At 39.2% G+C, this 12,291-nt stretch overlaps 1 protein-coding gene across 7 annotated transcripts in view; it reads left to right on the top strand.

Annotated features, from left to right (window-relative positions):
• Nucleotides 1-12,291, top strand: part of HOOK3 (hook microtubule tethering protein 3) — an 83,303-nt gene that overhangs the window by 4,180 nt on the left and 66,832 nt on the right. For 5 of the 7 annotated variants that reach the window (XM_083883672.1, XM_083883669.1, XM_083883671.1 and 2 more), the window contains exon 2: nucleotides 7,086-7,171. In XM_083883672.1, coding sequence (XP_083739798.1) covers nucleotides 7,086-7,171 — 86 coding nt within the window. Of the gene's footprint in view, nucleotides 1-7,085; nucleotides 7,172-12,291 lie in introns of those variants that run through there. The other 2 variants (XM_083883674.1, XM_083883673.1) reach the window with 2 other exon arrangements.

The raw sequence follows: 12,291 nt of genomic DNA, 5'->3' as shown, positions 1-12,291 counted from the left end.
CTTCGAGATTATATTGAAGAGCAAGTGATTAGAAGGCTGATAATATAGAAGTACAATAATTAAAGGTGTTAGGGTGTGGTTTGTACATACTCCTTGCCATCCTCCTGTCTTTTAAGTCAACCTGAGAAAGAAGGACTGAACACAGAATTTGGAGGTGCAGGCATTATTCATCATGTGTGCATTTTGGCTCTGTTTGATTTTCGTTCTTTGGGGCCTTATCCCAAATTGTCCTGTTTTTTGTGTTTTCTCCTTCCTGAAGAGGTCTTCTATACAGTGTACATTTACAGTAATTCTCTGAAGAAAAAAACCCCAAACATTTCAGTAAGATTTAGTATGTGCACAATTTCAGCTCCCAGTTTTGCCCCCTCATTTTTTGGTGAAGGGTTCTGAGACATTGCTTGGAGAAGAAACGACTTTGCTGCTAGGAACTGTGAACCTTAAAGAGTGTAAAGGAAACAAGTTTTCTGTTAGCTTGTTAATCTCTACGTGGGAGGTGTGGAGGGAAACCTGTTTCTCTCTTCTCTGAAATACTTAAACACAGATGTTTCAAGGAGATGAAGTCAAACTGTGAATTTTGTACAACTGTCTTTCTTGATTGTGACATTTTGGGGCTTGTAAACTTTGAGATAATATTCTGTCATTCTGTTTTTCCTGGAACATTAGAAATCTTTGCTGTGACGTGTTTGACTTCTGCACAGCAATTGCAGACATTCAAATTGAGCCTTGGGCCTCTCCTCTCTCCCCTGCTACACAATTGCACTTGCTGCTCTCTCCTTTCTTGGCTGACTCTTTGGCAGTCCTTAAGAAGCGTCTTTGCCTAAATTCGGTTTGTTAAGTGCCCCAGCTTCAGAACCTAAGTTTGGGGTTGTTTATTCAATGTAATTTTCAAGTCCTGGTGATTAATTAAAAAAAACAAAAACAAAACAAAAACCCACCCAAACAGCAGCAAGGTTATTTGCCACATGGCAACCAACACTAGCACAGGATTACGTCAGGAATGCATAGTTGGAAGTGAGGGGAAGAGACTAGTAGTGGTAGTGTCCTTGTGGCCTCTGTTGCCAACAGCCTGGCAGGGCCTGCTGTACAGGAAAGGGGGAGGGGTTAACTCTGTCTCTTAACCACTGGTAGTGGTTTCCTGCCCTACAGAGTATGCTTGTATTGTTTTTCTGTCTGCCTTTGCCATACGTGACTTAAATCATTCCCTCCCATGAGTTCCTCAGTACTGCTCATTCAGGGCAGAGAACAAAGACAGCGTGAAAAAGGGAAGCATTTCAGTGAAGGAAAAAGCTCTCTAAGGTTAAGGGTGGGGGAGTCCAGCCAGCACTCCACTCCTGCCTATGGCAGGCAGAAGCTTCTGAATGGATACAGAGCTGGAGTTGTGTTTCAGTGGACTCGCTGGGGCCACAAAGGGATGGACCTGTTCAAAGGGGGCACATAGGAAATGTTTTTGAAGTGGTGCAGGTAGTGGAGCAAGTATTGCACAAGAAGATGCATCGCAAATCTGGTATCATGTGCTTTAGCCCTGGAATTCATAGGGCTCTTTCATGCTGCAAGCTTCTCTGCAAAAGTGTGTCATGCTGGAAGTGTAGTGCTTTGTATCCTTCGTGGACGTCCCATTTTAAGCTAAGTTTCTGCGTGGTTTGAAAGCAAAACGAGTGAGAGGCTCCAAGTCAGAGATACAATTTAATAAGAAGAAAGGTAAAAAGGTAAAAATAAAATAAAATAAATGCAATAACACAAAGGATCACTGACAGAGTCAGAATACAACCTGAGCAGGATGGTGGAAGCAGTCCAGGTGAGGTGATCTTCCTGAAGCAGTGATCCTGTAGAAAGGTCTGGTAGCTCTGGTCCTCTGGGAATCCAGTAGGTAAGGGCTGCTTGTACTGTCCCAAATCCCAGATTATATCCAGGTGAGAATGTTTGGATCCTCCCCCTGGGTGGAGCATCTCACAATGGGATGATGAGTTGTGAAGTGGGTCTTTGATGGCCCATTAAACAGAGATAACTCCTGGAGGGAGTTACCTGTGAGTCATGGGCCAGGTGTTGGTGGGCCATTAGCAGAAGACAGCCCAAAGGCAGGGGGCCTGGGAAAACACTGCCCCACTTGGTTTAACAGTTCATGAAGATGGTGATAGAATAAATACTTACTTACATCCTACACTGCAACCCAGGACAGTCTCTCAAGGTAGCAGTTCTTGTAGGTAGTACAGGATTAATATGCAAGGACAGAAGTATCCAACCCATCTTATTCTTCTCTACCAACATGCTGTTTTCATCCAACCCAATCAGGCTGGTTCCTTTCTTGTCTCTTTTCACAGCCACTTCTCCTTGTCTTGTCTCTGTGATTTGTTTCTTCTGTAGTGGCATGGCATTGTTCCTGGCTCTGCATACCAACCAGCTGTAAGCTCGCATAGTCATTTCCAAAAATATAGGAAAAAAGTGGATAAATAATTCTAAAGTGGTGGTGTCATGGTTTAATCCTTACTGGGAATTAAGGATCACACAACTTCTCACTCATTCCATCCTGATTCCCCTGCTAGTGGGAAGAAGAATGGGAAAGAAAAGGTAAACCTTGGAGGTTGACATAAAAAATTATCATTGGAATAAAATAATGCAACAGTAAATAAACTAGAGATAACACAAATATACAATAGTACTACTAATAAATATAACATAGTACTAAATATGATAATGATGATGATAATAATAATAATAATAGTAATGATGGTGAAGAGTGGGAAAGAGAGTGACAAAACCTGACAGAAACAAGTGAGTTGTTCAGAATCTGTGTACCTATGCTCAGTTTGTCTCCCAGCAGCAACTAGGGAGTGCTCTGCTTGGATAAATTGGAAACTGGGTGTTACCGTTTGTTGTGTTTGTGCTTAAGGTAAACAGTCACACTGTTTTATCTGCTAAAAAAAACTAATAACAATTTCAGGTTTTAGCACAAAAGAATACTTAAGAGGTTTATTACATAACTGCATCATTAATAAAAATAAAACTGTGTATATAATCACTGTGCAAGGAGCAAGTCTTTCATTATCACTTACTATTGAGAAGGAAAAGGTCATTGAGAATTTTTTTTGCCTTTGAGGTGGTTTGCTTTGTTTTGCTTTTAACTTTTTTTTTTCCTCTATCAAGTTTCATGGGATGCTGAATTCCCCATCACATTTTTATCCTGGTTTTTACCTAATGTCTGTGACAAGTAAGTGTTTCCCAGTTCACTAACCTTCATATCAAATGTATTTTTCATTAAATACATTTTTGCATCCTATCCCTAGTAGCTAACAAATCCTTACTAGTCATGTATATAGTCAGGAGCTCAAGTTTTCGTAAGTATTGTCTTCTGGAAGCAATTATTTAGTCCCCAGTGATAGCCTCCTTTGCATTGAAACAGTCACGCATTAATTCTTAGTCTAAGGTTTGTATAAAAATTGACTGTTCTTGTCCATATGGATCAGAGATCTGGATTAATATTTAATAAATTTAAAGAACCCTTTTCTCATTGCATGATTGTTGATGGAAGGGGTGAAGACCTGCTAGACCTGGTGATTGAGCCAAGTGGCTGGGTTTCTTGACTTTGCCCCTTTCTTTTCTCCAGAGTCTTGTGTGATAGGATCATAGAATAGTTTGTGTTGTAAGGGACCTTTAAATGTCAAGTAGTCCAACCCCGCAGCTTTGAGTAGGGACATCTTCAACAGATCAGGTTGTGTAGAGCCTGGCCTAACCTTACTGGGGATGGGGCATCTACCGCTTTTCTGTTCCAGTGTTTCACCACCCTCATCATAGAATAATTCTTTCTTATCTCATCTGAATCAATGATTTTTCAATTTTAAGACAGTTACTGCTTTCTAGTTGATATAGGACATATTAAAGAATGTGTCCTCATCCTTCCTTTACGTACTGAAAGGACACAATGAGATCTCCCTGAAACCTTCTCTTTTCCAGGCTGAAACACTCCAAGTCTCCCAGCCTTTCCTCTTTGGAAGAAGGCTCTACACAGGGCCGGCTCCAAGAGGTCCGTGCCTTCCTTGTACGAAGGACGCTAGAGCTGGACATAGTACTAAGAGTGGTGGGGTCTCATGAGAGAGGTGTAGAGGGGGAAAAATCACCTCCTTTAACATGCTGGCCACACATGTTTCTGACTAGTGGTCAGCCCCTCACCCACCAGCACCCCCAGCTCCTTCTTGGCCGGGCTGTTCTTGATCTGTCCATCCCCCAGCCTGTGCTGATGAGGGGTTGCCCCAGCTCAGGTGCAGCACTTTTACTTGCCTTTGAACTTCATGAGAGTCATGTGTGCCCATAGACGTGACATACAGGCTCCATACAGCGGTTCAAGAAGTGAGGAAAAACCCACTAATCATAACAGTGAACGGGAATTAATTTTCAGTGTTGTGGAGCTAATGATGAGGACTGCATTGCAAGCACTCAAGAAGTAGGAGCAGAGGAGCAGTTCCTGTAGGAAGGGAGAGAAGTCTTCCAGGAGATACATCACAATGCACAGGAAGAGCACTGTTTTAACAGCTGTTACTGAATAGCTGTTTAGACACACACGCAAAGTTGCTTCTTTGTCTCCGTAGATGGAACTCTGTGTCTTGCTACATTCTTATAATTTGCCACATTCTTATCCTTTTCTCTCTTCTGAAAAACAAATTTACTTTCCTAGAGTGGTTTAGCGTATTCTAGAACTGGCAGTGGTATAAGAGTTTAACTTTGGTGTAAAATGGAAAAGCTATTTCATGGAAGGTTTTTTGAAGAAAATTTGTTACTTTCATATATATATCCCTGAAGGATAAGTTCCAAAGGATATGGAAAACATATAGTTCTTTAATATTTAAGATTTGTATAAATGTTTTGCAGCATAAATTTGACACAACTGAAATACAAAATCAAAGATATTTATTATAAAATTTAAATGTGTATGAAGATAAAAGTCACATTAGTTTAAGTCTTTCTTTCTGGTCTGTGACGTCTAACTATGAAAAACATTGTTTTCCTCAATTTCAATCTTGCATGTGTGTCTGTGGGAGGAAGAGAGAGTTCAGATAGGTTACCTGAACTTTAATGACCTTTTTTTGACCTGAATGACCAATTTTGACCTTTTTTTTTCCTATGTAAAGTGTTGGGGAAGTATGATGGTAAAATTATATATAAAGCAAGAGAGACTGTGCATCTTGTTTTTTCTGTGTTTTGGAAAAAGGCTTAATCATCTTTCTTTGACTATCACTGTAGTAGTATTATCTACATATGCTTTTATTTAGTCAAGGAAGTGTTTAGTGTATCAAGTTACAAAATAAGTCTAAAACACCTGGTTTGCACTCTCAAGACCTTAATTATGTTGCTGTTGCGTATTTGAAAAGAACATATAACGTTGTCTACTTCTGAAAAAGCATAACAGTAGTAGTTCTTAAGTGATTTTTGATTTGGCTCGTGTGCAGCAAAGTGATTTCAAATCATTATTTAAAGACATGCAAAATTAGAAAAAAAGTTTTCATTGTCTGTGCTTGATAATTTTATCTTCTTAGCATCTTGAACTTCTTCAAGCATAAGCATCCATAGTGTCATTGCAGCCCTTTTTGTTGTAGCTCTAAAGAATTATTTATTGTTTAATATGTTGCTGAACTGGGGACTCTGAGTTGTCTCTGTATTCCTTTAACAGTGTTGCCACAGATCGGAGACTACTGGTAAATTCAATTTTCTGACAAAATAGAAATTCAGTGTTATATCCTGTTATGTTGTGTTTTTATCTGTGGGTTTTTTTCCTCACCCACCCACTCTGATTTTCACCTAGTGTCCTGACAATCTATGATGGCTTTTTGATTTTCTGGAGGAGCAGCTGTGTGAGTTTTTAAGTAGCTCAGACCATGCTGTAAGAAAATCTGAATTGGAAGTGCAGAAGTCACTTCTGTCTGTTTTATATGCCACTCTGTAATTTATTCATGTGCTTTTGGAATATGGACATCATTCATTACTACTGACTGGTCACAGATGAACTTGATCAGGAAACATGCTTTGAGAGCTCGATTTTTGACTCTTCATGGATATAATTGCCTCTTATTTTTCCTTTTTTTTTTTTTTTTTTCCTATGAATGTTAGGTTTTTCCTAGCTGAATGTTAGGTTTTTTCTCCAAAATAAAAATTAAAATGTACTCCAAATTATTGTTAAATGGCCTTGATAGAGTGCTTACGTGACCTATTGTACTTTACATGACCTAGAGTGGCTATATCTATTCCAAAGGTATAAAGGGAATCTGGCTAGTGTGCACTTGGCTTTTTGAGAGCCTTCTCAGGGAAAAACCTTCAAAATGTCCCACTGAAACATGAGTTGTCTTTTATTGTAATACACACATATATAGGATATTTATTGGGAAATTACTAACTACTGTTACTCTTTCAAATGCCACTAAAGCATGAATGGTTGTACTTCACGTTCAGAAAAAAGTGATTGATGTATCTAACATTTATGTACTCTGAAGCTGCAAGTGCTCTTGTAGATTGTCTTATCCCTTATGTGTATGAGTAGTGTTATATAAAAATAAGTCCAAGCTTTCCCCTAGGAGGAGGATAGTAGCAGTGAGCACTAGGCAGATACCCTCCAAATAATACCATCAAAATTATTTTTGCAAACTCATCCACATAGTTTAAAAATAATACTACTTTAAAGTAAATTATCAAGTAACTTAAACCAGTTTGATTGTCCTGAACTGGACTGATTCTTCTCAACAAGAGAGCAAGAAGGAAAAGAGCTTTGCTGTGGACTGTTATGCCTGTCACTGTGTTAATACAGCAGCATGAAATATTCAGAATTCTAGTAGTTTGGCAACATTATGTTCTTCTATTCCATCTGATAGTAGGGAATAATCAAGCTTGGAATATGTACGTCAATCTGCGTTTTATCTTCTCGCTGTGGGGAGGGATGGGCATTCTGTGGGATCGGTGTTTCTTCTAAAAGGTTTTTAAACCTAACATGTACACTAAATGTGTGGAGTTTATTCTGTTTGCTCTTTGGTAGCAATTTTTTTCAAACTCTTGAAAATTCCTTGACATTGAAGGAAACAAAGATAACTTTTTCCTTTCTCCCACAGATCCAAACATTTAATGTTGAGGCACCATGCCAGACTGTGGAAGATTTAACGAGTGGGGTTGTGATGGCCCAGGTTCTTCAAAAAATGTAAGTAATTGTTTACTTAGTGAATTAAATACAGGCTTTTTATCTGTACATTTTTATATATTTACATGTGCTTTACCATGGGTGATATTCCCTAATGATGTGGCTTAGATGGTACTTGAAACTGGAACATGACTAAGGATTTTTTTCCTTGTAGGTTACAGATAACTATCTTAAATGAAAAAGAAAAGGGGTTTGTTTTAGAGAAGAGTTTATTCAAGTGTTAACGTACTGGAAAGTAAGCTGAATTAAAACTAAACTTAGATACTCACACTTAAAATTGAAATCAGTGCAAGGTAAAGGTAATTGGCCCTGATTGTTGTTTGTAACTATAGTCAGTAGTGTTAGAATTAGTTTAATGTAGTAAAACTTTCATGATAAACTGAATGGAACTGTCAGTTTAGTTGTTTGCACTTGTAACTACTTTCAGTTTGTTTCCACTGCCCCATGTTTGTTCACCAGACAGCATTGAGATTATGTGAGGCTGTAAAGAAGGAGGGGAGGAGCCATTGGGTTATTTATACACAGGATTGGTAAATTCCTACTGATCCTTCTCTTCTTGAGGCTAAACAAACACAGCTCACTCAGTCTCACCTCATTTGACAGAAACTGCAGTCTGTTAATCATCTTAATTGCCCTTTGCTGAACTTCATGCATGTCCAGGTGTCTCTCTTGCTGGGAAGCCCCAGATGCAGCAATTAAAATATGGTTTTAGCAGATCTGAGCAGTACCTCTCTTGGCCTGCTGGCAGCGATCTTCCCAACCTAGCCCAGCCCAGATTGTGGTTGGTCTTCTTTGCTGCAAGGACACATCGCTGGAGTGTGTTCCACTTGGCTTCTGCATAGTTTCTTGTCTGCAAAGTTGTTTTCCAACCAATTGGCCCCCAGTGTATACTGGTGAAGAGGGTTTGTTTGCACTTACCTTTTCTGAGATGTGTAAGGTTCTGCTCAGCTTGTTTTTCCAGCTTGTTGAATTTCTCCTGAATGACAACGCAACTATCAGCTGTGTCAAACACTCCTTCCATTTTTATGTTATATCAACGATTGCTCCCTCTCCCATCACCTAGGTCCGTATTAAAGACATTTAATAGTATTGACTCCTTGGATATGCTGCTGGTGAACTGGCTTCCAGCTGGATTTTGTGCTTCTGAAACCTTTGAACCTAGCATTTCAGGCATTTTTCAGCCTACCTTGCTATCCAGTTACTCCTGTCATGTTTCATCAATCAGTTCTGCTATGAAGATGTCATCCTGATCATGCAGCCTATAGCAGGAATCTGTAAGTGTCACTCATGTTGATCTGCTTAGTCATTCTGGCTGGTAATCTCTCAGTGGGCTCATATCTGTCCTAAGACAGAGCTCATTCATTCCCTCCCCCTGAGGAAGGGTGACTCTCTGTCACTGCCTTGTCAGCTTGTTCTTCCTAAAGAGCCTGTGTATGTTAATGGCAGCAGCCATGTGAGCCATCCTACCACAACTTCATGATCCCAGTGCAATGTGACCTTGTAACTACATGTTGAATTTTGTTTCTTCCTATTTGTTCTCCATGCTGCATGTTTTAGTGCACAAGCACTCCACATATTCATCCAGTCTTTCTGATTCCAAAGAATGAAGCTTTCCCCAGAGTGTTCTTTAGGCCTTTTTATATTTATATGCATACGCTTGGGGTGATCCCACTTTACTCAGACCTGTTTTTGTTGACAATGAAGTATCTTTTGTTCATATCATTCCTCACTCTTAGTTCTTCAACAGAGTCCAATACTTTGTCATTTAATATTCGTTTTTCTGTTGTTCCTTGTATAAAACTGTTCTTACCACCTTGGCCAGCCTGTTTGTGAGGATGCATCTGCCCGCTCTCTTATGGTGGATCCCATCTCTTCCAAGCAGTCCTTATTCTCAAAAGGTTTTAATGGCTATTGAAACCAAAGCTTTGTTGCCAATACTGTATCACAGCTGGTTATTGACCTGCAGGATGTGTCTGCTGCTCAAATGTCCTCCTCACTAACTGGTGCAACTGGAGAGGACACTACTTGAGCCTTGACCAGAGCTTCCAAAGCCTCATAATGACACTTGGCACTTTGCAGGTTTCTCTAGCTGTACAGCTCATAACAAGGTGAAAGAACAGAAGGAATAATAGTGTGAGGGCTGGGCAAGCTTCAGCAGTCTTTCAAGCAATGCCAGGAATTCAAACCACGAGCAACCAAAAACCTTTCTTGGATGATGTCAGTCAGAAGATGAGGGTCCTCCATCCTGTGGTAGTGTTTAGCACCTCTTGTGCTGCTGTGTGGCTCAGGTTTACTGAACACAGATGGTTTGTTTGACAGAGCTCTTAGAGCTGTAACTGCTATGAGGGCACTGAGTCTGTTCTGCAGTTGCAGATTCTCAGGAGGAGAAGCCTTTCTCTTAGTGAGAGAAGCTGCCAGTTTGCAGGAAGAACGAAAGAGGGGAAAAGGGAAATCTCAGTGCAGTTAAACATTTCAAAGCAAGACTGTCATGGTTTGAAAGACAGGTGTCTGCTAAGGAAGGCAGGAGTCTCCCTTGGAATGGAAAATGTAACCCCCCTCCCTCCAAATCACTATAATTTTGAAATTAAGGTGCTCTCAGGCAAAGATGGAAATAGGAATAACAGTTCTTTACTAGTATGTATAAATCAGAAAAAGTAAAGGAACTACAACGTAATAGGAAAATTAAAACAGAATGCAGCATTACAAAAACACTGACAGAGTCAGAATACCACCTGACACTGTGTCTGTCAGGCTGTTGGTAGCAGTCCAGTTAAATGGTGGCTCCAGTCCTCCTGGAGTGACAGATGTGGTTCTGTTGAAGCAGTGATCCTGTAGAAGGATATAGTTTTCCTCGGAAGGTCCAGTGGTGATGTAGAAGGGCCTGGTCTTCCTCTGGTAATCCAGTGGAAAAAGGTTGGCTGTGGTGTTTCAAATCGCAGATTATATCCAGGTAGGAATGCTTGGCTCCTCCCACTGGGTGGAGCATCTCACAATGGGATGATGTAATTTTAACAGTCATGCAGTGAGACTCAATGGCCCATTAACAGAAGATATTCCCTGGAGGGAGGATGGGTCATGGAAGACATAAAGAATAGTGCCCCACCTGGTTTTAACAGATGGTAATGGAATACATACTTTGGTTACATCTTGCATTGCAACCTAAGACAAAGACTTTTTAGCATGTGGTTCTGAGATACTGTTTTCAGCTGAGGAACTGATACTTTTAAAATAAATACACAATGCAAATACTGCATTTCTGTAGCATGATTTTAAAATACATAAAGATCACCTAAATAATTTATATCTCTTTCTTTGTTTCCTATGTAATAATTTGAACATGCCAAAATTCATATTCAACTATCTTGCTTTATGATGGATTGTGCTTCAGATTTAACATTTTACATACTTATGTAATGAACAGACGTATTCTCATGCTTAAATTTAGCAAAAGTATTGCTAAATCTTGACTGCTTTCCTGTTGAGATAAACTTTAAAACACAGCAGCAATCTGATCTTGGACTTTGCGACAGGAATGGTGACATGAACAATCTTTCAGAGAAAACATTTTTGTTTCTCTTTGTAAAACAGAATAAACTGAAGATAAGTAGTGTAAGATAAGTGTAACAGAAGATTAGTCTAATCGATTTTTGAAGTAGAAATGAGGGATTGTAGAATAACTGAACATTTTTTCTTTCCCTGCACGTGAGATTGGTCAAATACAAGGATCAGTATTTGTGTAGTTGACTAGAAAACTGATCAGGAGCATGTTGACAAAGCCATTTTAAATATTCCTTCTTAAAAAGAAAACCAAATTCAACACTAGCAGTGAAATCCTCTTTTTGGTCCTTTGAACAGATAGAACAGGAAGAATACTTTGCTGGGCGCCAGGGCATGTGAAGCAAGTCTAGAGCAGGCTTTTTTGCTTTTTTTCTCTTTATATTAGCCGCACTTTGTCCCAAGAAAGATAGTCACATAAAAGACAATTTTTGCAGGAAGACAGCTGCATGCTGCATGCTGCATGCTTAAGGTTATTTGGAAAAGTCAAGCAGTGATGTTAAATAGCAAAGAGCAAGCCTGAGAGCGCCAGGTCACTGCAACATATCATTTGTGGTGAAAACTTGAATAGTTGTCTTTGACATAAAAATCTCTCAAAAAGTTAATCTTCAAAGGAAAAACGTGTTGTTTTGACTGCAGAAAAAACTTAAATGCCATTACTCTTATACTATTGAGAAGATTAAGCTACTCTTTTTGTAATTCATGTTCCTTGAAAATTGGGTGTTTCTTAGTATAGGTGCTTCCTGTTAAAGGTTCTTTTTAAGTGTTCATTCTTTGAACCTAATAACAATGGGAGGTTAATTAGGTAAAGGTAGAGAGGGGGGAGAGTTCTGGCAACTTCATGTGCATCGAGATTTTACTGTAGTAAATTAATTAATGTTTAAAAAAATAGCTGAAGGAGCAAATTAATGTATCCAGTAAAAAAGAGCATTGATGAAAATTTAAAGGTGTTGGTGTAGTCCAGTGATCTGGATATATTTCCAGATAGGGGAGTGAAGATAGCATTTCTTCAAAAAAATTAGAAGTTTGATAGTGAAGTCTCTTATTTCTATTTTTTCCTTTACATCTACCTTTATAAGAAGAGTCCACTGGTACTTCTGAGGATGGGAGATAGTAGGTCATGATGAGGAGCAGTTTTTGAGAGATCTCTAGCTCAGGGAATTAGTTGTTTTAGGCATACATAAAATTTGTACAAAACAGAACTGTAGGATTTATTGTCAGAAAAAGGAAAAAGAGGGAGAGGAAGTAAAATGCTTGCTCATCAACTGATAAAAAACATCTGTGCCTTGTGCCAAGTGGAAGGGGCTAACAGTTTCTTCTATGGATCTGAATTTTTTGCACATCATCTTCAATATTTTTTGCACTCACAGTAGCAGCCCATTTGTAGATAAGTGCCAGAGATCACAACAAATGTAGCAGAATTTTCTTTAACAAAACTGCTGGAAGAGGCTGTGGGAAGAAAATGTTGCAGAAGAAATTACTGACACCTTCAGAAGCTTTTCACTACTGATGTAGTCTAATAGCAAATAGCAGAAATGTATTCTATGTAACCATGCATGAACCTT

This window comes from Zosterops lateralis (genome assembly GCF_965231275.1).
Source record: "Zosterops lateralis genome assembly, chromosome: Z".
In the NCBI taxonomy this organism is placed as follows: Eukaryota; Metazoa; Chordata; class Aves; order Passeriformes; family Zosteropidae; genus Zosterops; species Zosterops lateralis.
Note: the sequence above shows the minus strand (reverse complement) of the source record. Positions and strands in the feature narration are given on the sequence as shown.